Genomic DNA, 27,931 nt, shown 5'->3' with positions numbered 1-27,931 from the left:
AAGCCATTCAAGATCGTGACCTGTGGCTTCTTGAAATCCTTTTCTAATTCTCGCTTTACTCTCTTTCTTTAGAGGGCCAATACGCCAATTAATAAGCTCCATCTCAGTCTCATATATTTCAAGTAAATGATGAACCATACTATCGGTCCATTGAATCTTCGGCTTTATATCATATTAATTATTTACATACACATAATTAGTCAAGGTAATTTTGTACTACGGTAGGATATACATTACTAGAAAATAAACATATCAACTAAATAAGTACCTCTCTAGCATTTGATGATTGTCCTCGATAAGCCATACCTACAATAACTTTTAATGTAAACATCGTAACAACAAAATAAAATTTTCTAACTAAATAGTGTTGATATAAATAAATAATGGTGTTAGACTAAAATTTACCGCAAAAAATCCAAGCTTGATTTGCTTAGAAGTTTGCACTCAGGGGATGGGAATGAAATTTGTGTGAGTGTAGAAGACAAGTATGAAACGTAGCTCTTTTATAGTAAAAAAAAGTATATAAAAAAAATTAGTTTAATAATAACAAAGATGCAAGTCTTGAGGAAATATCCGTAGAATAGGTTTTAGTTTGTTCCTTGCACAAAAAAATAGTTTCGTTTGTTTTGGAATTTATAAGTAAACTAAAATAAATAAATATATTAGGAAAAAGAAAAAGAAAAAAAATCATGTTGAAAAGTGAAAACCCACAAAATGTGGTTTTTAGATTTTACGAAGGAAATGCTAAAATCCTTCAAAAACTAGTTTTCCTAAATTTTAGGAAATCTATTTTTTCATAATCTTGAATGGCTTCAAAAATGGATTTTCCATAATCTAAAGCCAAAACCCAATGTAAAATCTAGTGCTATTCAAGGCCCTTGAATGATAATCGGTTTTTAAAAAACAAAATCGAAAAGCTATTCTAGAAACTTCTACTGCAAATTTCAAAGTCTAATTATTAATTTTATTAAGTAAAAGCCATTAATTATGAAAGTATTTATGTTGATTTTTTTCGTTAGACGCAAATAAAACGGTCTCTTCTTGCTTTTTGCCTTTTGGTACAGTTATCTTACACTTCCAGCCTTCGTGTTTATGAATGTAAACCTAACCAATGTCGTTTAATATTTTATCTACTATACCAAAACGACGCAGTCGCATCAAGAAAACTAATATCATCATAGTTATTCACCATTTTGCCCCTCACGTTCAGTTGATATGATTGAGTTACACGACGTCGTTTGTGGCTGCACTATACTAAAAAAACGAAGCAGTGTTTTACTTGTTTGGGAAAAAAAAAAAAAAAGATTGTGATTGTAAAGTGCCGCCCAAATCGGGGACGACGACGATGGCTGATACGGCGGATTTGAACCGAATCTGCAATGATCTTGGAGTCCCTCGAGAAGAAGCACTCTATTACTTAGAAGGATTAGACTGGGATTTTGCTTCGGCGTTTGAAGCTTGCCGCGTCAAAACCCTGCCTTTCGTCAAGGCTAAATCTTCTCCGACGACGACGACGAAGTCTTTAGTTACCGCGAAATCCACGGCGGAGGTGTCTTCATCTACTCGATTAACAACAACGATCAATCAACCTTGTGTTTTGAATCAGCAGGTTCCGTTTCCGTCAACACAGCCAAGACTGTTCGATTCACCTCGGAGTTCGAATCCGGCGACGGGAGTATCGCCTGAAATTAAAAAAGAACGAATCGATCGGTTCCGCGACGTGGCTTATGGACTGTCTCTGGAAGAAATCGTCGCTTATCTCGAACGCTTCAATTGGAATATCGACGCAGCCGTAAACCATTACTTTTTACAACGAGAATCGGAGGAGACTCCGTATTCGTCAGACGACTCGGATGAAGATGATGATGATGATCTTCACGAGATGGTTGATGAGTCGTGTTTGCAGCGTATTCCAGAGGCTTATATTCCGACTCTTGAAGGGTTCTCGAAAGATGAAACATCGGTGGCGTTGGCTGCGGAGATGATGGAGCGTAGAGGTCCGCCTCTTCCGTCGTTACATCTACCGTCACCACTATCTTCAGTTGGCTATCAAGTCGGGAGCTCTTCTTCTTCCTTTGGGTAACTTTTTCATTTTTTTCTTGTGATTTCTTGATTTAGGGTTTAAGTTGAGAAGAATCTTACTTTTTTTTCCTTCTACTTGTGTAGTTTGATGGACTTTGATATGCCTGAGTTACACGATGTGCCTATAACGTCTTCGTCTCAAGTGCAGGTACTAATCTTCTATTGACTCTGCTGTGTTCTCAAGTTGTGTTTGCAAGGTCTTTAGTTAGTTAGGTTCTATCATCTAGATGGATCTTTCTTAGGCTTTGTCAAATTGTGTTTGCATTTTCTCCATTCAGATTCAGGGAAGTAGCAAGAGTTCTGCTCAGATCAAGGAAGACCACCCTCCGCCATATAAGGTTGATAGAATCTGTAATGAAACTGGAGTGTGTCGTTCTGAAGCACTCTATTACCTCCAAGGATTCGATTGGGATTTGGCTTCTGCGATGGAGGCTTGCCGCAGAAAAACATTGCCTCCCCTAAAGGCTACGTCTTTGCCAGTGGTTTCTGTGAATGAGGTATCCGTGGCGCCAACATCGACGCCAGAGGTGTTGAACTCACGTCGGATTTCGAATGCGTTGCGGATTCAGCCAGAGCAACTACCGCCAAAGGAAGATGAACTGTTGTCTGATACGAAGGCTGAAAGTATCAAGCAGTTTTGCGAGGTCACTGCAGTGGCTCCAGATTTCGCAGTGTCTTACCTCGAAAGTTTCAAATGGAATGTACAAGGTGCCATCAACTCTTTCATGGAAGAGCCGGAGCGTATCATCCCCTCAGAGGCTGTAACATCCAAGGCATTACCTTCACAAACACAGTTTCAGGCTTCCGGGAGCTCTTCTTCTAGGTGACTTACCCGTATATACTTTTACTTAGTATGACTCTCTCTGTTGTTATTTCAAGATCTCAGAACATCAATATCTGATTCACCTATTTGTACAGTTTCATGAACGTTGATCCGACCGAGACAAAAGAGCCACTCGAAGAAGCTAGTGATGAAAGTGTCCCCGTAGCTATTTCTCCATTGGAATCGTCTCAAGTGGATGTAACTTTCCTTCTCTTCCTCTGCACTACTATTTACTATAGCCTTGCTACTTTCTCCAATTGTGTTAGCCTGAAAGCTTAGCTTAAAATAGAGCTTGGCAATGAAGAATAGAAAATCTTAGTTTTATAAATGTATATCTCCTGATGGTGTTACTTTGGACCTTGTCTGTTTTCTCCATTTTCCATTCTGAGCATTGAGTTTTGTCATCATAATATTGTCAGGGAAATTTGAAGGGTAGTGCTGTCGAGGAAGATTCAAGCACCGAGGCCGTACTAGCTGCGCCGAATACTATTACAATGACGATCATACTTCTCGATGGGAAAGAGGCAAAGATACCTTTTAGATTCGATCAAACCGTCAGAGACATCCGCAATGCCATTGACGCGCTAAGACCAGATGCCAGCAGAAACTATGATCTCATGTCTGCAGATAGCATCGAGGATTTGAATACAACGGTCGAAAAACTCTCTAAAGGTTCTACAAGTTTGGTGCAGGTCCAACTTGACTAGCTTTCGTTTTATACAGTTTCCATTGATCGATGAAACAGAGAGATATGGAGGGAAAGAGAGCGAGATGTAGATGATATGACTTTAGAAAGGCTTCTTGCCTTGTGTAGAAAGGTAAATAGAATAGAGCAGCTTCATACTTGCTTTTTGAAATAGGAATGGATAAGGAGAGAGTTCTTATAGCTTTGGTTTATGTACAGTTGTTACTGCGATATATGAAACATAGAGACAACTGAAACAACTGTTCTTCCTTTTTATCACTTTGCTCTGCTTTTCTCTCTCATCTCCTCTGTTTCTTCACAATACTTTACAAAACAGAGCAAATTCTTACATTTTTTGGGACAGAGTAATTGGACAAGAAGCGATGGTGAATCAAACCTTTCCAAATGCCATCATTATAAGATTTATCCAACTACCAAAAGTTCAGCATTCTTACTTTATTGAAAAGGAAATAGAACAAAGCCTCACATGACCATACAAAAAAACATAAGGAACCACTAACCAGCAACGTTTTGATATAGACGTTCAAAGATCACATGTAAAACCAGGTTAATCATCTAACGGTGTTTGCGCTTTTCAGGACCAATAATTTTGGCAAGCCATTCTGGCTTGTATGAAGCAATGAGTTTTACAATTGCCAATCCAAACAACACTCCAGGAACAAATCCTATAGCCACTGCTTTCCAGTTCAACACCTCATCTTCTTCTTCTTCTTCTTCTTTGTCTTCTTGCTTTGGTTGCATTGCAGGCACACTATATTCGAAGCAACTTTGTTCTAGAGGAAGACCACAAAGCCCTGCATTCCCATCAAAGGAGGATTTAGCTTGTCCAATAATCTGTGTCCCTTGTGGTATATCACCTTTGAGTTGGTTTTGAGACACATTAATGTACGCCAAAAACGAGAGGCTCCCTAGTCCATTAGGAATAGTCCCTGAGAGTTTGTTTCTTGAAAGGTCTAATGACTCGAGATCCGTAAGATTTTCTAAAGACAGAGGAATTTGGCCTGTAAATGCGTTGTTCGATAAGTTGAGCGAAATCAATGCCTTCAAGAGACCAATAGATTCAGGAATATTTCCTTCAAATCTGTTACCTGAAAAATCAATGGCGCCATATAGAGTGAGCACTTTCACTTGCTCCATAAATAGACCTTTGTTTTGCAAATCTATGACATCTTCATATATATAGTAAACATTCTTGTAAGCTTCCTTGTTGTATACCATATATAAACTCCCATCTTCATTCATCTTGAGAGATAATGCTTCCCAATTCATAAAGTAACTTGCTGGCAAACTTCCACCAAAATTGTTATGTGATATATCAAGTATCCGCAGCTCGGGAATCCCTAGAGGTCCTTGATCATAAGGAGACATAGGACCATAGAATTTGTTTGAACTGAGGGTAAGAACTTGCAAATTCGGTAACACCTTGAGCCAAAAAGGAAATGTGTCTTTGATAATGTTGTTGTCAACGCTTAGAAACTGAAGACGAGAGCAATTTACTAGAGACCTTGGAAGCTGTCCCGCTAGTTGATTGTAGCCAATGTCAAGTGTCTGTATAGAGGCACCAACATAGAACATGTCCGGGATACTTCCTTCCAAGTTGTTCTTCCGGAGTTTCACTATCCTAAAGTTACTTAGGCATTGAGGAATTGGACCGGTGAAGTTGTTGTAAGATAGAATAAGAAGCTTGAAAGAGCTGCGGTTGCATGTTGAAAGCGGTATATTCCCAGTGAAACTATTGTTTCGTGCATTCAAGAGGTTGATAAAGCGTGGTGGATCAGGAAATGGCCCCTTAAAGTTATTTGATGCCAAGCTTAATATCTGCACCGATGAGTTTACTAAAACCTCTGCTAAAGAACCTTCAAAACCGTTGAGCGAATTGTCAGCAACCCTCACGACGAGCAGATGCGGAAGGGTCCAGAACCACTTAGGGACTTTCCCTTTGATTTTATTGTGAGAAATGTCAATAAGCTCTAAGTTATGAAGGGTCTTCAAGAAATTTGGGAATTGGCCTATGTCGCAACCTGACAAGACTAATCTCTCCATGTTCAGTGGGAAATATGAATATGAGCGTAAACTAGCCGCTGATATACTATTACCAGAAAGATCAACGCTCAACAATGATTCAAGAGAAGAGAATAGGTTTAAGTCAATTGGGTAACTTATATTTAGGTAAGAAAGATCAAGATCTTTGAGGGTGATGAACTTTGAGACGGCCTCTAAGATTTGTCCATCAAAATGGTTATGCCCAAGGTATAGGGTTTCAAGCCTTGATGAAGAAGTGGAGTTTGGAACTTCAAATGAACCGGTGAAATGGTTTTCACTCAGTTCAAGATATGACAAAAATGGCATGGAGAGCAGAGAAGAAGGGATGGTTCCGGTGAAGTGATTATGAGAAAGGTCTAAAACTGATAGCTTGGTTAGATTCCATACATGTGGGAAACTACCGATGAGCTCGTTTTGGGAAATGTTCAAATCGGTTAGCATGCTGAGGTTACTAAATGAGGAAGGAACTTGACCGGTGAAGCCATTAGAGGAAAGGGACAAGACCTTTAATTTGTTGAGATTGCCGAATCCGGAAGGGAGTGAAGAGGAGGTGAAGTTGTTGTGAGAGAGATCAAGCGAACGGAGCTGATGCAGTCCGAAGAGGCTACTGTTGGCCTTGAGGATTCCATTGAGACAGCCACTTGGGAGCTGTAGCTTTGTGACTGCACCTGTCGTGTTATTGCACCGGACTCCGTTGAAGTATTCACTATGGTTACAACCACGGGAATCAAACTCGTTCTTGAACTGCATAAGTGCTTGAATCTGGTCAGGATGACAAGTAGAAAGTCCAACAACAAGAGCATCAATCATTAAGATGCTTGAAGCAAAGGCAAAACAAAGTAATTTTACAGAGAGAAAATGTAAACGGAGACATGACATGGTCATCATGAATATTTTTTTAAGAAGAAATTTTGATTATTTTAACAAAGAGACAAAGAAGATGGGTCTATTAACAGATGATGTCCAACCAACGAGATCAATGACGTAAAATCTCTAAAGGTATAATTTTTGTTATGTTAAGATCAGTTTGAACCATCACACTCAGTAGCGTTACAGTAAGAGAAATGGCATTAGTCTGTTAACGGATTGGAGAAGACTTGGTCAAGTTTTCTGCAGAGATATTAAATTTGATGTGATTTGGAAGAAAAATGCATTATTCAAATTTCAAAGTGGTGATGTGGCGAAGAGTGTGACACATTCTTTTTGAAGTGAAGGGCCTTCAAAAAACTGATTAAAGGTTTGAGAGTGAAAACATAAACGGAAACATTGATTCTCCCACACATGGATTATAGAACAAAACATAAGATAAAAAACACAGGGAACTGCTTCACTACATAACAAATCAACTACTTGGAAAACATTCGAAGATCAAACGACCAAACCAAAACAATTCTAACGGTTTCTGCTCTTATCTCGACCAATTATCTTGACAAGCCACATCGGCTTGTATGAAGCAATGATTTGTGCTATTGCTAATCCAAACAACAATCCAGGCCCATATCCTATAACCACTGCTTTCCAACTCAACACTTCTTCTTTGTATTGTTCTTTAGGTTGTTGTGGTGGTGGTGCATTAATGCCAATACAAGTTTCCTCCAAAGGAAGACCACAAAGCCCTGCATTCCCTTCAAAGGAGGATTTTTGTTGTCCAGTGATTTGTGTTCCCTGTGGTATTTCACCCGTGAGTTGGTTATGAGACACATTTATGTATGCCAAAAACGAGAGGGTCTAGAGTCCATTGGGAATAGTCCCTAAGAGTTGGTTTCTTGACAGGTCTAGTGACTCGAGCTCTGAAACATTGACCAAAGAAAGAGGAATATGGCCTGTGAATGCGTTGTTTGATAAGTTGAGCGCAATCAATGTCTTCAAGAGACCAATGGATTCAGGAATCAATCCTTCAAGTCTGTTTCCAGAAAAATCAATGGTGCTGTAGAAAGTAAGGACCTTGCCCTGTTCCATGAATAGACCTTTGTATTGCAAATCTATAGTATCTTCGTAACTATAGTAACCATCTTTGGAAGTTTCCTTTTTGTATCCCATATATAAACTCCCATCTTTATTCCTCTCAAGTGAAGTTGCTTTCCAGTTAGCAAAGTAACTTGGTGACAAGCTTCCAGTAAAGTTGTTATCTGATATTTCAAGTACCCTCAGCTCAGGAAATGCGAGAGGACCATGATCAGGAGAAGATATAGGGCCATAGAACTTGTTTGAACGTAGGGTAAGGACTTGCAAATTGGGTAAAGCCTTGAGCCAGAAAGGAAATTTGTCTATGATTCGGTTGTGGTCTACACTTAAAAACTGTAGAGATGAACAATTTAGTAGAGACCTTGGCAGCTTCCCGGTTAGTTGATTGTATCCAACATCAAGTGCGCGCAGAGAGGCACTAGCATAGAACATGTCCGGAAGACTTCCTTCCAAGTTGTTCTTCCGGAGATTCACGTCCGTGAATTTACTCATACATTGAGGCACTGGACCGGTGAAGTTGTTGTAGGAGAGATCAAGAACAGTGAGAGAGGGTTGGTTGCAGATTGAAAGTGGTATGTCCCCTGTGAAACTATTGTTCCGTGCAGACAACGCATTGATTGAAAGTGGTAGAATTGGTATTGCTCCTTCTAAACGGTTGAACGCCAACATTAATATCTGCACTGATGAATTTTCTAACGATCCTTCAAACCCATCGAAAGAATTGTTACCAAGATTCACTAAGCTCAGACGAGGAAGGTTCCATAACCACTGAGGGATTTTGCCTTTGATTATATTTCTTGAAATGTCTATATGCTCCAATTTCTGAAAGGTTCTTAAGATGTTTGGGAACTCACTGAGGCCGCAGCGTGACAAGAGCAAAGTATCCAAGTTCATTTTGATGTTGGAATATGAACTTATACTTGTAGCTAATAAACTATTACCTGAAAGATCAAGTCTCAGCAAAGATTTGAGAGTGAAGAAGAGCCTTACGTCAATTTGGTAGCTTATGTTTAGGAATGAAAGGTCGAGATATTGGAGGGTGGTGAACTTTGAGATAGGCTTTAGGATTTTTCCTTCAAAACGGTTATTCCCAAGGAACAGGGTTTCAAGCTGAGATGAAGCAGAGGAGTTGGGAAATATAATTGGATCTGTGAAACGGTTTCCACGGAGATTCAGATATGACAGAAGGTGATACATTTGAGGTTCAACACCCTCCTATACTTTACCGTTATCAGAGAAAGAATAAAAGCCCAAGTGTCTAAGAAGTCATCTAAGAAGGATCCAGTAGTGTAGTGGGCCTTGTGGGAGGGTCTAGTATAAGGAATAAACATCACTGTCCTACTGCTTTGTCTGTAACGGGTTTGGGTGGTAGGGTCAGGGAATCAACCGTAGTACTTATGTAGCAGGTCGGGCAAGGGGGAACTTTGTCAAGTGATTGGTAAACATTGTAAGGGGGAGGGGAGAGACTCCAAACAAATTCTCTCATCGTGTACCGTCGTCTCATTCTAAATAAAGAACTTTGTTTTCTTATTCGTTTTGTCTGTTCTTGAGAATAACATCCAAAACGTATCAAATTGGTATCAGAGCACTCTTTCTTGGGAAACTGATCTTCTAGATGGCGCTCAAGAAGGTAGAAGAGTTGGAGAAGGTCATGGGGAACATCCAGAAGGAAGTCCAGCAACTGTCGGGCTTGGAATCCGACGTCAGTGCCATGAAGAAACAACTGGGCAAGCTGGACGTCTTAGAGAAGCAGATGGGTAAGCTGGACGTTCTGGAAAGGTTGGAACGAAGGATGGCGGAAGAGGACCGACGCTTGTGGGGTACGACCAAAGGGAATGAGGATGAGTCCCAAATTTCTGGCGTGGAGAAGCAGAGTGGGGAAGAGTCGCAGCGATGGCCTCCACCGAGCCCTACGACAGAGGTGGGAGAAACACAAAGGCGGAACCTACCGGTGGAAGAGAAGGAACCACTCTCACAGAGGATTGAGCTTCCCCTGTTTGACGGAGAAGAGGCGGAAGGCTGGGTTCTTCGGGTGGAGCAGCACTTCGAGCTGCAAGAGTTCTCGGAGGAGGAGAAGTTGAGAGCGGTGAGAGTATGTTTTGCTGGAGATGCACTCTCATGGTACCGCTGGGAGAAGGATAGAAACCCTTTCCTCAGTTGGGAGCAGCTGAAGAACATAGTGCTGGGTAACTTCGCCACGGCTCATGATTTGTCCGCCGGTGAACGGTTGCTGTTACTCCGACAGGAGGATTCCACAGGTCAATACTGCAAAGAGTTCATCTCCCTAACCTCTAATGCTCCGGAGGTTTCCGAGCGGGTGTTAGAGATGGCCTTTATGATAGGGTTGAAACCTAAGGTGAGAAAAGGGGTGAAGATGTTCGAGCCGAGGACTCTGCAGAAAATGATGGACCTGTCTCGACTGGTAGAAGATTGGGAAGGGCAGGGTGACTCGCCGGCGCCGACGGGTTGGGAGCTCACAAGCAGAACGCCGATGAGAAGCACAGGGGACAAATATTCATCGCGTGTGTCCTACCAAGCGGGTACGGCTTTGTCTTCGCAAAAGCCGATAGTTACTAATGAGCCCAAAACGGCAACGTCTCGTCCCAATGGGGAAAAAAATACAAACCCTAATTGGAAGCCCACCGAATCACGACGACCCCCTTACAGACGGCTGATAGATGCGGAGGCCAACGATCGACGAGCGAAGGGGTTATGTTTCCGGTGCGACGAGAAATATCAGGCCGGTCACCGGTGTCGGTTCAAGGGGCTCCAGATCCTGGTGGCTACCGAGGACGACAAAGAGTTGTGCGGAAACGACGAGGGAGAGGAACACGAGACCGGGGCGGTTGAGGTTCCGGAGTTCGCGGCGTTATCCATCCAGTCTGCGGCGGGTATATCCTCTCCGCGAACTATGAAGTTGAAGGGAAATGTTCAAGGGGAAGAGGTGGTGGTGATGATTGATAGTGGAGCCACCCATAACTTCATATCGAGAGTGATGGCTCAGAGGTTGGGGATAGTACCGAGAGGAACCGCGGGTTATGGGGTGAGAATGGGCAATGGTGTGATGGTGAGGGGAAAGAGGGTGTGCCAGTGTGTGAGGTTGCAACTCCCGGATTACACATTGATCACTAGCTTCCTTCGTTGGACTTGGGAGAGGCCAACGTGATCTTAGGGATGCAGTGGCTATAGACTTTGGGAGACATGAGGGTGAATTGGCTCGAACAAAGGATGAGTTTCATGCTGGGAAGAGAATGGGTGACTCTCCGAGGGGACCACATCCTAAAGAACTCGTCCATATCTCTTAAGGCCATGTGGAAGACGGTGCAACAGGACGGTGAGGTGATATATGTGGAATGCACCAGCCTGAAATCTCCGGCTGAGGAAAGCGAAGATGTAACCCCCGAGATCCTTTAGTCATTGTTGGAGGAATACACGCAGGTGTTCTCTGAGCCGCAGGGGCTTCCTCCCTCCAGAGGTAAAGAGCATTCCATCACGCTCAAACCAGGCAGTAATCCCGTGAGTGTTAGACCCTTTCGGTATCCACACGCACAAAAGGAAGAGATTGAGCGGCAGATCGATGTGATGTTAGCCGCAGGGATAATCAAGGAGAGCGGCAGTCCGTTCTAGAGCCTGGTGCTTTTGGTCAAGAAAAAAGACGGTAGCTGGAGGTTTTGTGTCGACTATCGTTCCCTCAACAAAGCCACGGTTCCTGACAGCTTTCCCATCCCAATGATTGACCAGCTCTTGGACGAACTCCATGGAGCACGGGTCTTCTTTAAGCTGGATTTAAGGTCAGGCCACCATCAGATACTAGTCAAGGCGGAAGATGTACCAAATACCGCTTTTCGGTCTCACGACGGCCACTACGAGTTCCTTGTGATGTCGTTTGGACTGACAAACGCCCCGACAACCTTCCAGTCCTTAATGAATGAAATCTTCCGCCCATTCCTCCGCAGGTGTGTGCTGGTGTTCTTCGACGATATACTAATCTACAGTCGAACAATGGAGGAACACCAAAACCACCTTCGAGAAGTTCTTAAGCTGTTGCGGCAGCACTAGTTGTATGCTAACCGGAAGAAGTGCCAATTTGGCACAACCAGGATCGCCTATCTGGGGCACGTTATATCATCAGAAGGAGTCGCGGCGGATCCTAGCAAGATTCAGGCAATGTTGGAGTGGGAACCACCAACCAATATCAAGACGTTGAGAGGATTCTTGGGGTTAACCGGATATTACAGGCGGTTTGTGCTAGGATATGGAGAGATAGCCAAGCCACTCACGGATATGTTGAGGAAGGATCAATTCGAGTGGAGTGAGAAGAGTGAAGCGGCCTTTGACAAACTCAGGACGGCGATGACAACCGTGCCGGTGCTTGCATTACCAAACTTCTCCGAGACATTTGTAGTGGAGTCGGACGCTTCCGGGTTCGGTTTGGGCGCCGTTCTGATGCAGAAGGAGAGACCGATCGCGTATTACAACCAGGCGCTTTCTGACAGACAAAGGCTCAAATCCATTTACGAAAGGGAACTCATGGCCATCGTATTATCCGTACAGAAGTGGTGCCATTATATCTTGGGAAGAAGGTTTGTGGTGCGAACGGACCAAAAAAGCTTGAAGTTCCTGTTAGAGCAGAGAGAGATAAACATGGAATACCAGCGGTGGCTCACCAAGTTGCTGGGATTCGATTTTGATATCCAGTATAAACCAGGATTGGAGAACAAGGCGGCCGATGCTCTCTCTCGCTATTTGCTATATCCGTTCCCGCAGCTATTCAGTTGGAGGAGATATGCGCAGAGGTTGACAAAGATCCGGCGTTACAGGTCATCATCAGGGACCTACGAAAAGACGGGAGCTCCCATCCAGAGTTTTCCCTGGTCAACGGGAAGCTACTGAGACAAGGGAAGTTGGTGATACCCAGCGGTTCAGCGTTGACCGGCTTGATCATGAGAGAGTTTCATGACGGAAAACTAGGAGGCCATGGAGGAGTGCTGAAAACCCAGAAACGGATTGGGGAACTGTTCTTTTGGGAGGGGATGATGACGGACATCAGGAGACATGTAGCAGCTTGTTTGGTATGTCAACGCTACAAGTATTCGACCCTGGCACCAGGGGGACTGTTGCAACCGTTACCAGTCCCCGAGAAGATCTGGGAAGACATCTCGATGGACTTTGTGGAGGGGTTGCCCAAGTCGGGCGGGAACAACGCCGTCTTGGTGGTCGTCGATCGGCTGTCCAAGTTTGCTCATTTCCTGATCATCAAACACCCCTTCACAGCCACCGATGTCGCTAATCTGTTCATCCAGGAGATCGTGAGATTGCACGGGTTTCCAAAGACTATTGTGTCAGATCGAGACAAGGTGTTTACCATCAATTCTGGAAGGAGTTATTCCGCTTATCTGGCACTAATCTCTGTTTTAGCACCGCGTATCACCCTCAGTCCGATGGGCAAACGGAAGTTACCAACAGGAGCCTAGAGACTTACCTGCGTTGCTTAGCAGGAGAACAACCGCGAACGTGGTCACAGTTTCTTCCATGGGCCAAGTTGTTCTACAACTCCTCTTATCACTTTGCTATCCGGTTGACACCATTTCAAGCAGTCTACGGGCGCAAACCACCGACACTGGTGAAATACGAGAACGGGATCAACTTCAAATGCGGAGTTGGAGATACAGCTCCGAGAGAGTGATGTTGTGCTAGAGCTGATCCGTGAGCATCTCCACAAAGCTCAGCAGCGGATGAAGACAAGAGTCGATGCACACCGCAGGGAGATCGAGTTCGAAGTGGGGGAGTTAGTATATCTCAAAATGCGCCCCTTTAGACGCCGTTCCTTGGCCAGGAGGACCAATGAGAAACTAGCGGCTCGTTTCTACGGACCCTATCCTATTGAAGCGCGAGTTGGGAAGGTGGCTTATTGCCTCAAACTACCCGCTGAAGCCAAGGTGCACCCTACTTTTCATGTGTCCCAGCTGAAGCGAGCCATAGGGGAGCAGGTCGTGGCCGCGTCCATTCCAGAACAGTTAACAGAGGAAGGGGTGCTTGAAGCAGAACCAGAGGCCGTGTTGGACATCCGTAAGAACCCGGGGTCAAGAAAATCTGAAGTTTTGATCAAATGGAAGGGATTGCCAGATTTCGAATGTTCGTGGGAAGGGGTAAGCAGCATGAAGGGGCAGTTTCCAGGTTTCCACCTTGAGGACAAGGTGAATTTCAAAGGCGGGGGTAATGATACATTTGAGGTTCAACACCCTCCTATCCTTTACCGTTATCAGAGAAAGAATAAAAGCCCAAGTGGCTAAGAAGTCATCTAAGAAGGATCCAATAGTGTAGTGGGCCTTGTGGGAGGGTCTAGTATAAGGAATAAACATCACTGTCCTACTGCTTTGTCTGTAACGGGTTTGGGTGGTAGGGTCAGGGAATCAACCGTAGTACTTATGTAGCAGGTCGGGCACGGGGGAACTTTGTCGAGTGATTGGTAAACATTGTAAGGGGGAGGGGAGAGACTCCAAAAGAATTCTCTCATCGTGTACCGTCGTCTCATTCTAAATAAAGAACTTTGTTTTCTTATTCGTTTTGTCTGTTCTTGAGAATAACATCCAAAACGTATCAAATTGGTATCAGAGCACTCTTTCTTGGGAAACTGATCTTCTAGATGGCGCTCAAGAAGGTAGAAGAGTTGGAGAAGGTCATGGAGAACATCCAGAAGGAAGTCCAGCAACTGTCGGGCTTGGAATCCGACGTCAGTGCCATGAAGAAACAACTGGGCAAGCTGGACGTCTTAGAGAAGCAAGAGTTTGGTTAGATTCCGTATAAGCGGGAAACTACCGGTGAGCTCATTTCGGGAAAGTTCTAAAAAGGAGAGCAGGCTTAGGTTACTAAAGGAGGAAGGAACTTGACCTATGAAGCCATTAGAGGAAAGAGATAAAACCTCTAATTTGTTGAGATTTCCGAACTCATAAGGGAGTGAAGAGGAAGTGAAGTTGTTGTAAGAGAGATTGAGGTAACGAAGATGATGAAAACCAAAAAGGATACTGTTGGGTTTCAGAGTTCCACTGAGACAACCACTTGGTAACTGTAGCTTAACGACCTCACCTGTCGTGTTATCGCACCGGACTCCATTGAAGTAGTCAGTTTGGTTGCAACCGGTGGAATCAAACTCGTTCTTGAACTGTGTAAGGGATTGAATATGGTTGGGACGACGGCAAGCAACAAGACCAACAACAGGATCGTCTAACATAAAGATGCTTGACACAGAGACTCGACAGAGTAAGAGTATCGAGAGAAAACTCAAAAGCAGATGTGAACCCGACATTATGGCCTTCGCAAAAACTTTCAAGATGAAAAATCTTCTTTATGGAAAGAGATGTAGAGGTGGTTTTGGCAATGAAGATGTCGCTTATCTTATAGATAGATAGACACATACATTTCACCGATTATAAGTCCTCAAGTCTTGCCGTCTTGGTACTGGCGTTTACAAGAAGTCTTCCTAGTGATATCTTGACCTAAAAGTAAATAATTATTTAATAAGTCTTCCTGGGAGAAGGGAGAAAGACATTCGTCAAATTTTAAAGAGATAACGCTTATTTTAATGGTTAAAAAAAAAGAAAGATCATCAAACCGGTGTGTATATGGTCTTTTGCCCAAAAACAACGTAACACTACAGAAAACAAAGTTCGGGAATGCAAAAGTTTGTAATCCTGCTGGATATCACAAGGGTGTTTTTATAAAAACGTTTTGAGCAAAGATTGGTGGTCTTAACAAGAAGTCAGCAAAGGAAATATCAAAGCCAAAAGCAGAGTGAAGAAAATAACTAACACGTATGGGAATATATCAGCTCTGATGTAATAAATCTTGACGAGTCCTGTTGATAGTGAGGGTGAGACGATCGTATTATTTTACTGGAGATAATCTCAAAACAACACTGCAAATTCTGGGGGAAGCGAATTTCAATCAGAACAAAATGTGAAAGCAATTATTAGTAATCCTGCTGGAAATTACAGGTAATGTTTATTATAAAACCGTTGAGCAAAGATTGGTGGTCTCAACATGAAGCCAGCAAGGGACACTGATTCAGTATCCCTTAAGAGTCTAAAACACACTCTTCTTCAAGGTATAGATATTCAAACCCAGATCAAAGCAAAATGAGGAAGCAACAAGGATTGGTCTATTTAGCGGCTTCAAGTGCAGATGCTCCAGAGATAATCTCGATAAGCTCTGTTGTAATGGAAGCTTGACGAGTCCTGTTGTAAGTGAGGGTGAGACGGTCAAGCATTTCTCCTGCGTTTCTGCTGGAGCTGTCCATGGCAGACATTCTTGCTCCCATCTCACTACACGCATTCTCCAAAACCGCATTGAACATCACCTGGTAGAGTTCACGTAAACAGCCAAAGATGTTATGTTTTTATCTTTGCTGAAATGCCATAAACAAATTAAGCTCTTGGTTTACTTACACAAGAGAACTGGAACTCGGCTAGATTCTGCAATATTTCTCCCTTTGTTTCACCACCTTCAATCTCATATGAGTCGAGATCACCAAGTTTTCCTCCAATTTCAGACTCCTTCTCAATGATCTTCCAATGCAAAAAAACACACATATTTAATTTCGTTTATTGTTAAAGCAGAATATAAACTACTAAGCACTAATCATAGTCCTGAGACATTTGACAGTTGTAACGTACTTCTGGGGACAAAACAGTGGACACAGTTGGTAGAAATGCGACAACAGAATGGAACTTGTTGTAGACAATGCGCAAAGCATCAAATTCAACGTTCTTCAGGATGTCATCTGCTAGAACTGAAACCTGAAGAAACACGAAACATAAGGAACACTACAGACAACGATTACATAGCTCGAGAACGAATGGACTAGCGAGAGCAAGTAATGCTCCTAAATATTAGCAATTATGACCTACCTGAGCATAATTGAGTGGATTCTTATTCAGCTCTGTTACAGAGAGGACAATGTCGTTCTTTGAGTCACGAAGCATTATAGCCTTTGCTTTCTCTCCGACAATAACAAACTGAACTTCCTTTTCAGGACCTGCAATGATACAAGAATTAATTTCAGATATGGCAATTTAGGAAAACTAAACTACGGAACCATCAACAGTGTTTGCAAAACATACCAGAATTCAACTTGTACAGAGCCCTGCTCACTTTAACAACAGTGGAGTTAATTCCACCACAGAGACCCTTGTCAGAAGAGAGAGTGACCACCACACTCTTCTTTACATCAATGCCTGGTTTTTCCATCAAGTAGCGCTAGAAATCAGAAACATATCAAAAAGAACACCAGAGAGATAGCAAGAGGATGGATATCCAACAATACAGCAAGAGCAAAACATTGTTTCGTCATCATCCATATTCAATACAAAAGCAAGCCATGAGAAGAACATTGATACTAAGTATAAAGTGAATAAAAAAGAACTACTCTTTATTGACAACCATACTGGGATTATCTCCTAGAAGTGCAGTAAATGGCTGCCAAAGTCCACGGGAGTTCTCAGCTCTGCCTTGAACTGCTCTAAGCTTGGAAGCAGCAACCATCTTCATGGCCTTTGTGATCTTTTGGATGTTCTTAACACTCTTCATACGGTTACGCACTGCATAGAGAAATACATGAACAGCAATTCATACAGATTAGAACATCTTTAGATTCTTATAACAACGAGCTATACAAGAGCTACCCAAATCCAAACTAGGCAAAACGAATCTCCAATGATCAGCTGAGACTTACCCACTTGAGTAGAGATAGATCGAAGTCCAAGAAGTCCTTCCTCCCTACAAATCAAATACAGGTTAAGTCCTCATCATCCAATATTTCAACAAATCAACACGCAATGACACCCAAAAACAAAATTAAACTGGGTAGATGTTGGCAAAACCAAACGCCAACAGGTGGAAGCTGATCAAATCTGTCAAGGTTAGGCAAATCAAAATGGCTATATACTACAGCTACCCAGAATCAAACAAACGAATTCGATTGTTTCTCGTATATTCGAAATTCAAAGAAATGAAAAATGCTCTAACCCTAAAACAGATCATTTCGTCAAAACTAACCAAAAAAAAAACATCAACGACTCAAATCAAACCTAACGGATTTCAAATTCAGAAGACTATCAACGAAGAACATCGAAATGCTGTGCTTATACGCAAAGGTAAGAACGAAAGGGAGGAAAAAGAGATCTCACTGGTCAGAAGAGAGAGGAGATCGGGTTGCAGCGATTGGGCGTGGAGCGATTGGACGAGCAGCGATTGAAGGGAGGAGACGCCTCCCTTCGCGACGGAAAACAGCCATTGCCATTGATTCAAAAGGATTGATCGACAAAACCTAGCTCCGGCGAAACTTCTCAGATCGGATTATAGATGGGATTCGAGAGAAATGACTGCTATTGCCGAATCCAACAAGGGCTTCTTCTTTATTTCTCCACAGACTACAGTTCTTTTCACGACGTCGTTTCCACTTTTCTTACCAAATTTTCCCCTGAAATTAATTGGGCCTCATAGAGCCTGATACAAATACTTCTTTGATCCATCTTTTAAGGCCCAAATGTTGACTTGGCACTGCATTCCCTCAGTTTACCAGGTCATCATTTTTTTTTTTCTTCCACTTGGAAACAATCAATAAACAAATAAATGCGAGTTGTTTTGGTAAGGGAAGAAACTCATAAATGTATTACTTTAAAATTCAAAGATAAGATAAAGTTTTGACCAAACTTTTCATTATTGAAAGGCCCACTTATTTTATTTTCTTTTGTATCTAAATTATGTAACCAAATATCATCAAGTAGTAGAGAGAAGATATTAAAAAAGATTATGTCATCATCATATTGAATATGCGTTCGTTTGATCCAATGCGAGTAATAATAATGCTATGTATGTTGATTTCTCTTGTTGATACATATTAGTATGAAGTATGAACACACTTGTAAGAATGTCAAACTGTTATGAATGTAAAAGAATTGTCAAACGCTCTTGTTTGAAAAACAGCCGTAGAGCCATTAGACATGCCTACGTGGTGGACTTCGCTTCATGAAATATGTGACACGTAGGCGTCCACGTGGCATTTAAAAAACCCCCGCGTTTCTTATTTGTTCGTTTTTTCTGATATCTCTCTGTTTGCTTCAATAATTTCGTCAACTTGTTCAAAATCTCTCAAACAACATGTCGCGATCTGTACGCTTCTTACTCTACTGTATCATCTTCGCTTCAAGCTTCTTCTTGATGACCAATGCTCTTACTTGTCGTCAAGACCAGATCCAAGCCTTGATGCAATTCAAGAACGAGTTTGAATCCGACGGTTGCAACAGCAGTGACTATTTAGACGGAGTCCAGTGTGATAACGCGACTGGTGCGGTCACGAAGCTTCAGCTCCCAAGAGGTTGCTTCACTGGAACCCTCAAACCCAACAGTAGTCTCTTCGGTTTGCATCAGCTTCGTTACCTAAATCTCTCTCACAACAACTTCACTTCCTCTTCACTCCCTTCTGAGTTCAGCAATCTCAGCTGATTAGAGGTTGTGTCTCTTGCTTCTAACGGCTTTACTGGTCAAGTTCCTTCCGAAATTAGTAACCTAGTCCTTCTTACCCATCTTAACCTTTCCCATAATGAGCTCACTGGTAAATTCCCACTTGTTAAAAACCTATCAAAGCTCTCTTTTTTAGACTTTTCTTACAATCATTTCTCAGGACCCATACCTTCTGACTTACTACCCAGTTTGCCTTTCTTGTCTTATCTTGATCTGAAAAAGAATCGGCTCACTGGTTCTATTGATGTACCCAACGCTTCTTCTTCATCTAGGCTAGTGCATTTGTCCCTTGGGTATAACCAATTTGAAGGACAAATCCTAGAGCCTATCTTAAAGCTCACCAACCTTAACTATCTTGAACTTTCCTCCTTAAACATAAGTTATCCAATTGACTTACGCGTCTTCTCTCCTCTCAAATCTTTGTTGGTCCTTGATCTTCGTGAAAATAGGTTATTACCAGCCAGTTTAAGTTCAGAGTCAGACATTCCATTGAGCTTAAAAAGCTTGTTTTTGGTGCGATGCGACATTATCGAGTTTCCAAACATCTTAAAGACCCTTCAAAATATGGAGCTTATAGACATTTCCAACAATCTAATCAAAGGAAAAATACCTGAGTGGTTATGGAAGCTTCCTCGTCTTAGCTTAGTGAACCTTGTTAACAATTCTTTTACCGGGTTTGAAGGTTCTTCAGAAGTTTTAGTTAACTCATCACTGCGGATAATGGATTTTGCCTATAACTCAATGACAGGAGAGTTTCCTATTCCACCACTCAATTCTGTCTACTTGTCTGCGTGGAACAATAGTTTCACAGGGAACATACCACTCTCAATTTGCAACCGAAGCTCTCTCATCGTCCTTGATCTATCCTACAACAACTTCACCGGTCAAATTCCTCAATGTCTGAGTAACTTAAAAATAGTGAATCTCCGGAAGAACAGCTTGGAAGGAAGTATACCTGACGAGTTCTTTAGCAATGCTTCGATACAGACACTTGACGTTGGCTACAACCGACTAACAGGGAAGCTTCCAAGATCGCTGTTAAATTGCTCCTTTCTGAAGTTTCTGAGTGTTGACAACAACAGAATTGAAGACACGTTTCCTTTCTGGCTGAAGGCTCTACCCAATTTGCATGTCTTTACTCTCCGTTCAAACAGATTCTTCGGCCATCTCTCTCCTGCTGATCAAGGTCCTCTCGCGTTTCCCGAGCTTCGAATACTTGAACTATCGGATAACAGCTTCTCCGGAAGCCTGCCACCAAGTTTCTTTGTTAACTGGAAAGCATCATCACTCAATATAAATGGAGATGGGCGTATCTACATGGGAGACTACAAGAATTCTTACTATATCTATGAAGATACATTGGATTTGCAATACAAAGGTCTATTCATGGAACAGGGGAAAGTCCTTACTTCCTACAGCACCATTGATTTCTCTGGAAACAAACTTGAAGGACAGATTCCTGAGTCCATTGGTCTCTTGAAGGAATTAATTGCGCTCAACTTATCAAACAACGCCTTCACGGGCCATATTCCTATGTATTTGTCAAATGTTACGGAGCTCGAGTCACTAGACCTGTCAAGAAACAAACTATCAGGGAATATTCCTAGAGGACTCGGGAGCCTCTCGTTTCTGGCGTACATAAGTGTGGCTCATAACCAACTTAAAGGTGAAATACCAGAAGGACCACAGTTTAGTGGACAAGCTGAATCATCATTTGAAGGGAATGCAGGTCTATGTGGTCTTCCTCTCCAAGGAAGTTTCTTTTCACCACCAGCACAACAGCCTAAAGAAGAAGACAAAGAAGAAGAAGAGGACGAAGTGTTAAACTGGAAAGCAGTGGTTATAGGGTATTGGCCTGGACTCTTGTTTGGACTGGTATCAGCACATGTTATTGCTTCATACAAGCCAAAGTGGTTTGTCAAGATAGTTGGTCCAGATAAGGGCAAGGAAGTAGATCCAGTTAGATTGTTTATGAATCTGGATTCAAAATGGGACAGTTTTAACAATAAGGATAGTGTAGAACAAGAAAGTAATATGAAAATATAGTATGTGGATTTGTTGTTACCTGATTGTAAGAAATGGTTTTACTAGTTTCTGTAACTTTTGGTTTTCTTTATTTAAGATTTCTCTCATAGCTGATAATGTCCTTATGATGTACTGCTTTGGTTCTTCTCTGATTGTTCTTCAATTAACTCGAGGCGGTGTTTCTTAATGCACTAAGGCCCTTGTTTCAGCATCCTGCTAAGACAAACTGGACCAAGGGTAACATAAGAGAATCAGAGCTTATATGATTATACTGAAACTTGGCGTTATTGATTTGTGATGCTCTCCCTCAAATGCTTGAAACCAAAAAGATAAAATTCAACAAGTAACATTCTTAGTCTATAAAGATACCATTCAAAGAGAGGTAAAACCTTAAAATACCAACCCAAGAGTTGCCAAAGCCTAAACCCCTAAAATCCTAGAATGAATCCAATAGATATATATCATTCCATGATTGTATCATTATTGCTTAATGCAATCACGAGAAGAAAAAAAAAAGCACAAATGAAAAGATTACCTGGAGCTCCTTGATTAAGGAAGCCTCCATCAAAACGTCGACGAGAGTGACGGTGATCGCAATCGTTCCGCCGTCGTCGCGTCACAAAATCTCCTACCCGATTTGTTTCATAAGAGGACTCTTTGGTTCGTTATAAATTATGTATTGCCGGTTTGCATATAAACCGAAATGTTTTTTTTGGTTTAAATCTGTTTACTTACTGCTGGTTTAGCATGTTCTTTTCCCTTTTGCTACTTAGGTATGTGACATCAAGCTAGCCAATTGACTTAAACATAGGATAAGAATCTATAATTTTCCTTAATCCCTTTATTCATGGAACAACATCTTGTTTATCATAAAAAATTTACAGATCAAACTCCAATTTCATTGATTCTCTCATAAACAGAAGATAAACACACTAAACTTGAACAACACAAAAAAAAAAAAGAGATTGTAAAAAATTCGTACTACAACAAATTCACAACTGACAACATTCCTTACTGTTGTTTTTGAGTTTCGATTAATGTAATCAATCAAAAGTGGTGACGACATTATTCTAATTTATAAAAAGAATAAGCAACCAATGTAGTCCAAGTCACAAGCCCTATTAATAATTTCCTTCTCTGGTTTGTTTTAGATTCTCTCTGGTGACACTCTAGCATTGTCGAGACTCTCTGAGTTGTTGATCTCTGATACTCTGCCTCCAACAGTGAAGAAGTGCTGATGCAGAGTTGCATATTTTTCGATTTTTGTGCTTTGTAAGATGCTCAAGCCTCGCCATGATTCTCCTTGTTTCAATAGCTGCTGAGCAGATCGGGAATTCCAAGAGTAACGCGAGACTGTCTACGCATATTGAAGTCTCCGCTTCAGCAGCGAGAATTCCTTTTGCGTTAGCCACGTCAGCAGATTTCTTGGCTATTTCAAAAAGCTCCAAAGTCTCTATTGCGTTCTTCTTCAAAACTGGACAACTTTTAGGGTTTTCAGATACTTTGGCAGGCGGCTGCGTCTTCAACTTAAGCGGCCTTGATGTTTCTGGAACAGACTTGCAAACATCGTCAGGCTTCCGCTTCTTCAAGTTTTGCTTAATCTCTCCCGTTCCATGAACCCCAGATCTATAGTTTTTAGAAACTTTCATAGGTATAGCCGATTGCTTCGTCTTTTGGGTAGTTCTCGCTGGAGCAAAAGACTTGCGGTCATCGATTTGATTAGTCTCTGCCGTGATATCATGAGAGAGCTGATGTTTCTTCTTCTTCGATTCCGAACATGGTGGTTCAACAGCCTTACGTTTATTCAGATTCAAGGAAAGCGCTTTGTAGTTGCAAATAGAAGGGTCTCTTACGGTGGAAGAAAGATTAACAGAGGAGGAGTAGAACAAAACGCGAGTTTCCATTCTGATTCTTATTAGGGTTTCACTCTCTCAACTTTCGATATCGAATTGGAAAGATAGAAGAAAGAGTCTCAGGTATTATATAGAGAGAGCGTCGAGGAGTAAAAGAGACCTAACACAAAAAGGAAATAAAAGGAAGCTTCCTTAACTCCCAATCAACGAAACAACGTCGTATGAAAAACTAATTTCCATTGTTTTCTTGTCAAGTTTCGCGAGGGGCAAATCCGTCAGATCATGTATTCTCAACATAAATTTACACAAACCAAAATTACTTTTACAAAACAAAAATATACTGTAGTAAAAAATCCTCTCACTCTGATCCAAAGTTTACACTGAGAATCCTCCACCGCTGCCTGAAACATCATCTGGAGGACTGATGGTGATCCAAAGCAGCGACACAGTAATGGACACAAGCCCTGACCAAACATAAACAATCGTTGGAACCTTTCCTCTTCGACCCATCAGTCCTTTAGCAAACGGATACATATGAGTCAATACCCATAAACTAAAGAACGTTCCTCCCAGCAACTTGCCCCATTGCGGAATCACGCTGTATATAGTCCTCGAAGCTCCAATAACGATAGCAACAAGGTTCACTACGATGATTGTAAGCGGCATGATGAACAAGCCCGTCCATTTCACAATGTAAAGATCCGCAAAGATGTCGTCTTCGTCTTCTCCTCCGGATTTGGATGTAAGCGTGAAGGAGATTTCGATTCCGGCTATTACTTTAAGCAAACCTTGGACGACTGCTGCAAGATGAGCACTTGTGCCTCCGATTAGCCAAAACTGTTCATTTCTCCACCATTCTTCCAGTCCGATTCCAGACCATTTAACCTCAAGGAGTGAGATCAGGGTTAGGGTTATAGTGATGCAGAGAAGGTAGGAGAGGAAGTGGATATCGAGGCTCTGGACAATAAATTTTCCACTGAAGAGACAGAGAGCAGGGAGGAAGCAATAGACAACCAAGAAGATTGAGGTGAAAGGGTATATTCCGACGTTGAGGTAGGCGACTCGCTGGAGGAACTTAAGCCGTCTGGTGGCGAACATGGCGTTGTTCTTGGAAAAGAAGATTTCTACAGAGCCTGTGGCCCAACGGAGAACTTGATGGAGACGGTCAGTGAGATTGATCGGCGCTGTGCCACGGAAAGCATCACGTTTTGTGATGCAGTATACAGACCGCCAACCACGGTTATGCATACGATAACCTGTAACCACGTCTTCAGTGACAGACCCGTAAATCCATCCGATTCTATCTCCCCATTCAGTATTGTCTTCATACCTGAAAGGCCACATACATGTTTAATAACTACATAACCATTTATACTAACAGAGCATATCTACTGTTTCAAAACAATACCAGCAAGAAATGACAGCGATAGCTTCAGCCACGGTTGGAGCATCAAGGGGAGGTCGTGGCAGGAGTAAAGCACCAGGTGGTCTTCCGTTTTTAACCGACATGTGATCTGCTAGAGGCCGTCCTTGGTACTCTGCAACCGGAATAGTGTCTGTGAACATGGTCGAATTACCAAACTTTTTAGGCAGACCAAGATCTGGATCATCATTAAGAGGCTGTGTATCAGACTCTAAATCAGACGCTTGGGAAGTTTGGGATGCTTGGGACTGAGTCCGGACATGCAGAGCTGGAGCCTTTTCCTGACCAAACACCCCTGTGTACTCATTGGCTCGAGGTGGGTTGAATCCATAGAGAGCATACCTTCTGAACATACACCCTGTTCCAACATAAACTGGACCTTGTAACCCATCTAGTGCTCTCATGTTACCTGTTTCAGAACCGAACAATGTTTTAAGCTATGGTGCCTTGTGCATAAGCATTACACAATCTTGCTGAACTTAATTCAACAACTCACCGTCGAAGAAAACAGTATTGTGATTTGCGTATCGATCTGATGGGTCGATTCCTTCAAACCGTTGCGGGAACTGAATGTAACAGATCCTGTCACCACCTCGGTCCATCATGAAACACATTCCTTCTTTGATAGCTTTGGAGTTGTAGATGTAGTGATCACAGTCCAGATTGAGGATGAACGCGCCATTGGAAAGTATAGCTGAAGCTCTGACCATACCATTCATGGCACCAGCTTTCTTGTTGTGGTCAAAACCTGGGCGTTTCTCACGCGAGACATATGCAAACATAGGTACACGAATATCAATCCCTGTGAAATCTAGCGCGCCTTCATTTGGTCCACCCATCACCGGTTCAAGCTCAGGCACTTTGCTCATGATCTACAAAAATTAGGTCAAGTTTGACAAAGTTTTATGGTTTATTTGAAATCACTGAAGTTGAAGGTTCATTACCTGTAGAATTCCGGCGTGGTCTCCTTTTGAATGATCAGGTTTAGGTTCAAACCATGTGCCTGGCCAATGCGTACCATCAGCCATCCACGTTGCTTTTACCACATCAACACCATCTGGCGGCAATACGCCACCATTTTTCTCTCGGACAATCCGCTTTTCCTTGAGCTCTTCTCTCATGTTGAATTGCTCAGCTCTTTTCTTGATTTGTTCTGGAAGACCATTGATCCTGACCTTGAATTCGTCATACTCACGCTTGATCCAACGACGATCTTTGACGAAATCTTGCTTTTTCTTGTTTTTTGTCGGGTCCTTTTTTATGCTAAAGTAACTATCTGGGTTCCTCGGCTCTATATCATGTTTTCTGCAAAATGGCACCCAATACTGCAAACCAAATTCAAAAAAGCCATATCAAACTTTTGCCATCATCTATTATGTTAGTTAAGAGAAAGGGAGAGAAAGAGATAATGGAAACCTCAGCAAAACGAACAGCTTCAGCCATGGCTTCAAAGGTGAGAATTGCACCACCATCGTCTGAAATGTAGGCAGAAAGCTTCTCGATTGGATAATCTACAGCAAGTATTGAGAGAAGGGTGTTTGCGGTGACTAAAGGCGGTTCTTTTTCTGGATCAGCCGTGGAAACAAACACATCAACACCGGGAAGATCAGAGCGACCAGTGGGATTTGAAGGAGAGGGCTGCTCAAACTTGTCATGCAAGGCAGCAAGGTCCGTGGCTCTGTTTATAGGGTTTAGCTTCGGGAGAATGTCAAGAATCCAAGAGAAAGCAAACCAAATCTCGCACACTATTGATAGTCCCCATAGCCACATTGCATCCTCATTAGGATTCGTAATACGCCACCAGAGGAAGAAGAAGACTATCACAAGACGAATCAAAATTAGTAACCTGAAACAAGGAGACAAAAAAACTGTAAGATTTTGATGTTCTATTATAGAGATTAAAAGAAAAAGAAGAAGAAGAAAACAAACAATCACCTGTATGGACTAAGAACTTTGGCCGGGACATTGACCTTCCTCGTGAGAGGCTTCCATGGCTTGTCTAAGAAATCGGACTTGCTAACGCCACCATCATAGGTATCATCCTCTTCTGACCAAAACGCGTTTCCAATTCCGTATTTTCCTTTAGATTCAAACAACCACCTATTATGATCAAAATCCCCCGTTTGGCTCCTCAACAGCATTGATTTGTTATTTGATTTCATAACAGATAACCTCCTCTCAAGCTTATTCCCCATCTTAGGCCCGTCTCCTCCTCCTCCTCCACCACGGTTTGCATCACCTTTTGACTCAGAGGTAGACCCGGAGGAGCCAGCAGGTTGGTTGTCAGGTGTTGGAGGCATGAGGACGGTGTAGTTGATATAATCATTTTGGCCGGAGTAATCGCCAGAGACGTCCATGTCATCGTCACGGGAGAGGCTAACAATGCGACCACTGGACGTCCGGCGACCAAACTTAACGGCTTGTGGAGGCCGGCTTACGGAGGAAGATTGTGAATTTAAGGTCTTCTTTGGTGGACTTGAAGCCATTACAATTATGGAATTTTCTTGTTTTGGGTCGTTTGGTTTCTTCAGCGAGAAACTGAACCCATTTCTTTTTGACAAACCTGATTTAGGAAAATTAGAAAGATTATTACAAAAAAATTAAAAAAAAAAAGTAACAGAGGAATGTGTTAAGAGGGAAAATGTAAACAAGTTTTAGAATTTCAACGGTTGATAAATCCTTTTCTATTATAAGAAAACTTAAAAACTGAAAAATCTTTGAATTCTGAAATCTCCTTTCTTTGTGCTTTGCCTCTCTCTATTTCAATGAAGGTTAGTATATCAATGGCTAAGAGATTCTGTATGACATTATGAGCAAACTAGAGAGATCATATCAGCAAAAAGATTGACAACTAAGATAAACAAAAACCTCTTCTCTCATGACCAACCAAACTCTAAGATCAAGTATCTAGCTTTATGCAACCACTGTAATTTCAAAAAGGAGGGATCAGAAGGTCAAGCAATACCATAGCAGGGGGTTATAGTTCACAGGTATTGATTTAAATCACCGCCCTCTGCTTCCTTAACAATGCATCGCAGCTATGCATTTCAACCTAAACTGCCTTGGGAATTGAAGAACAACCATCGATTAGACACCAAATCATCTCCCGACCTCAAACCTTTGGGCCGCCGTCGTCGGAGATTTTTCGACATAAGAACCGCGAAATCAGCGGGAGGTGGCTCCGCAAGTCGTTTCGATTTCAGTAGTGGAAAACTTGAGTTCGTCGTCTTCAACATCGAAACCAGTCGATGATTTCCGAAATTTGGGGAAGCAGAAGAGAAAGGGTTTTTGAGTAATTCGAAGTTGCAAGGCAAATTGTAAATGGTAAAACCCTCAATGAACTAAACCGGTCAAACCAAACCGAATTAAAATATAGACCTCAACCCCAATTCCTACGAACCGGCTAGACTATGTTGAACAACACCATCATCGTCACTGCAATTTTCAGCCACTTAAACAGACCAAAGTATGAGATTTACTAATTACCAAAA

The 27,931-nt window shown here is 42.2% G+C and overlaps 7 protein-coding genes and 1 pseudogene across 8 annotated transcripts; 3 read left to right on the top strand and 5 right to left on the bottom strand.

Moving 5' to 3' along the window:
• Positions 1-1,240: 1,240 nt before the first annotated feature.
• LOC104700150 (Ubiquitin-associated (UBA) protein) lies at positions 1,241-3,892 on the top strand. The gene is made up of 5 exons (XM_010415616.3): positions 1,241-2,079; positions 2,167-2,230; positions 2,361-2,905; positions 3,001-3,103; positions 3,325-3,892. Exons 1-5 carry the CDS (start codon positions 1,346-1,348, stop codon positions 3,610-3,612), a joined length of 1,734 nt encoding a protein of 577 aa, XP_010413918.2. The 5' UTR covers positions 1,241-1,345; the 3' UTR covers positions 3,613-3,892.
• An 82-nt stretch (positions 3,893-3,974) lies between these two features.
• On the bottom strand, positions 3,975-6,565 carry LOC104700148 (receptor like protein 27-like). The gene is made up of 2 exons (XM_087456669.1): positions 4,700-6,565; positions 3,975-4,612 (listed from the first exon to the last, which is right to left on the bottom strand). The coding sequence occupies exons 1-2, from the start codon at positions 6,540-6,542 to the stop codon at positions 4,167-4,169; spliced, it is 2,289 nt and encodes a 762-aa protein (XP_087312795.1). The 5' UTR covers positions 6,543-6,565; the 3' UTR covers positions 3,975-4,166.
• Positions 6,566-6,854: 289 nt separating this feature from the next.
• Positions 6,855-8,953, bottom strand: LOC104700149 (receptor like protein 24 pseudogene; annotated as a pseudogene).
• Positions 8,954-13,423: 4,470 nt separating this feature from the next.
• On the top strand, positions 13,424-13,912 carry LOC147940780 (uncharacterized). The gene has a single exon (XM_087458267.1). It carries the CDS (start codon positions 13,424-13,426, stop codon positions 13,910-13,912), a length of 489 nt encoding a protein of 162 aa, XP_087314393.1.
• Positions 13,913-15,541: 1,629 nt separating this feature from the next.
• Positions 15,542-18,141, bottom strand: LOC104700147 (ATP synthase subunit gamma, mitochondrial). The gene is made up of 8 exons (XM_010415614.3): positions 17,804-18,141; positions 17,350-17,393; positions 17,063-17,215; positions 16,739-16,852; positions 16,526-16,653; positions 16,292-16,414; positions 16,064-16,183; positions 15,542-15,975 (listed from the first exon to the last, which is right to left on the bottom strand). Exons 1-8 carry the CDS (start codon positions 17,914-17,916, stop codon positions 15,778-15,780), a joined length of 993 nt encoding a protein of 330 aa, XP_010413916.1. The 5' UTR covers positions 17,917-18,141; the 3' UTR covers positions 15,542-15,777.
• A 281-nt stretch (positions 18,142-18,422) lies between these two features.
• On the top strand, positions 18,423-21,273 carry LOC104704239 (receptor like protein 26-like). Its single transcript, XM_087456667.1, has one exon. It carries the CDS (start codon positions 19,704-19,706, stop codon positions 21,183-21,185), a length of 1,482 nt encoding a protein of 493 aa, XP_087312793.1. The 5' UTR covers positions 18,423-19,703; the 3' UTR covers positions 21,186-21,273.
• Positions 21,274-22,236: 963 nt separating this feature from the next.
• On the bottom strand, positions 22,237-23,090 carry LOC104700146 (uncharacterized). The gene has a single exon (XM_087456668.1). The coding sequence runs from the start codon at positions 23,066-23,068 to the stop codon at positions 22,334-22,336; it is 735 nt and encodes a 244-aa protein (XP_087312794.1). The 5' UTR covers positions 23,069-23,090; the 3' UTR covers positions 22,237-22,333.
• A 149-nt stretch (positions 23,091-23,239) lies between these two features.
• LOC104700144 (cellulose synthase-like protein D1) lies at positions 23,240-27,910 on the bottom strand. Of its 2 annotated transcripts, XM_010415613.3 has the most exons (7): positions 27,406-27,910; positions 26,376-27,003; positions 25,857-26,286; positions 25,385-25,765; positions 24,937-25,312; positions 24,426-24,849; positions 23,240-24,347 (listed from the first exon to the last, which is right to left on the bottom strand). In XM_010415613.3, exons 2-7 carry the CDS (start codon positions 26,924-26,926, stop codon positions 23,393-23,395), a joined length of 3,117 nt encoding a protein of 1,038 aa, XP_010413915.2. In that variant the 5' UTR covers positions 26,927-27,003; positions 27,406-27,910; the 3' UTR covers positions 23,240-23,392. The 2 variants fall into 2 exon arrangements, with proteins under 2 accessions (XP_010413915.2, XP_087312791.1); XM_087456665.1 differs by lacking the exon at positions 27,406-27,910 and having other exon boundaries at positions 26,376-27,219.
• Positions 27,911-27,931: the final 21 nt, after the last annotated feature.

The sequence above is a fragment of the Camelina sativa genome, chromosome 7 (assembly GCF_030686135.1).
Source record: "Camelina sativa cultivar CO46 ecotype springtype chromosome 7, ASM3068613v1".
Lineage (NCBI taxonomy): Eukaryota > Viridiplantae > Streptophyta > Magnoliopsida > Brassicales > Brassicaceae > Camelina > Camelina sativa.
Note: the sequence above shows the minus strand (reverse complement) of the source record. Positions and strands in the feature narration are given on the sequence as shown.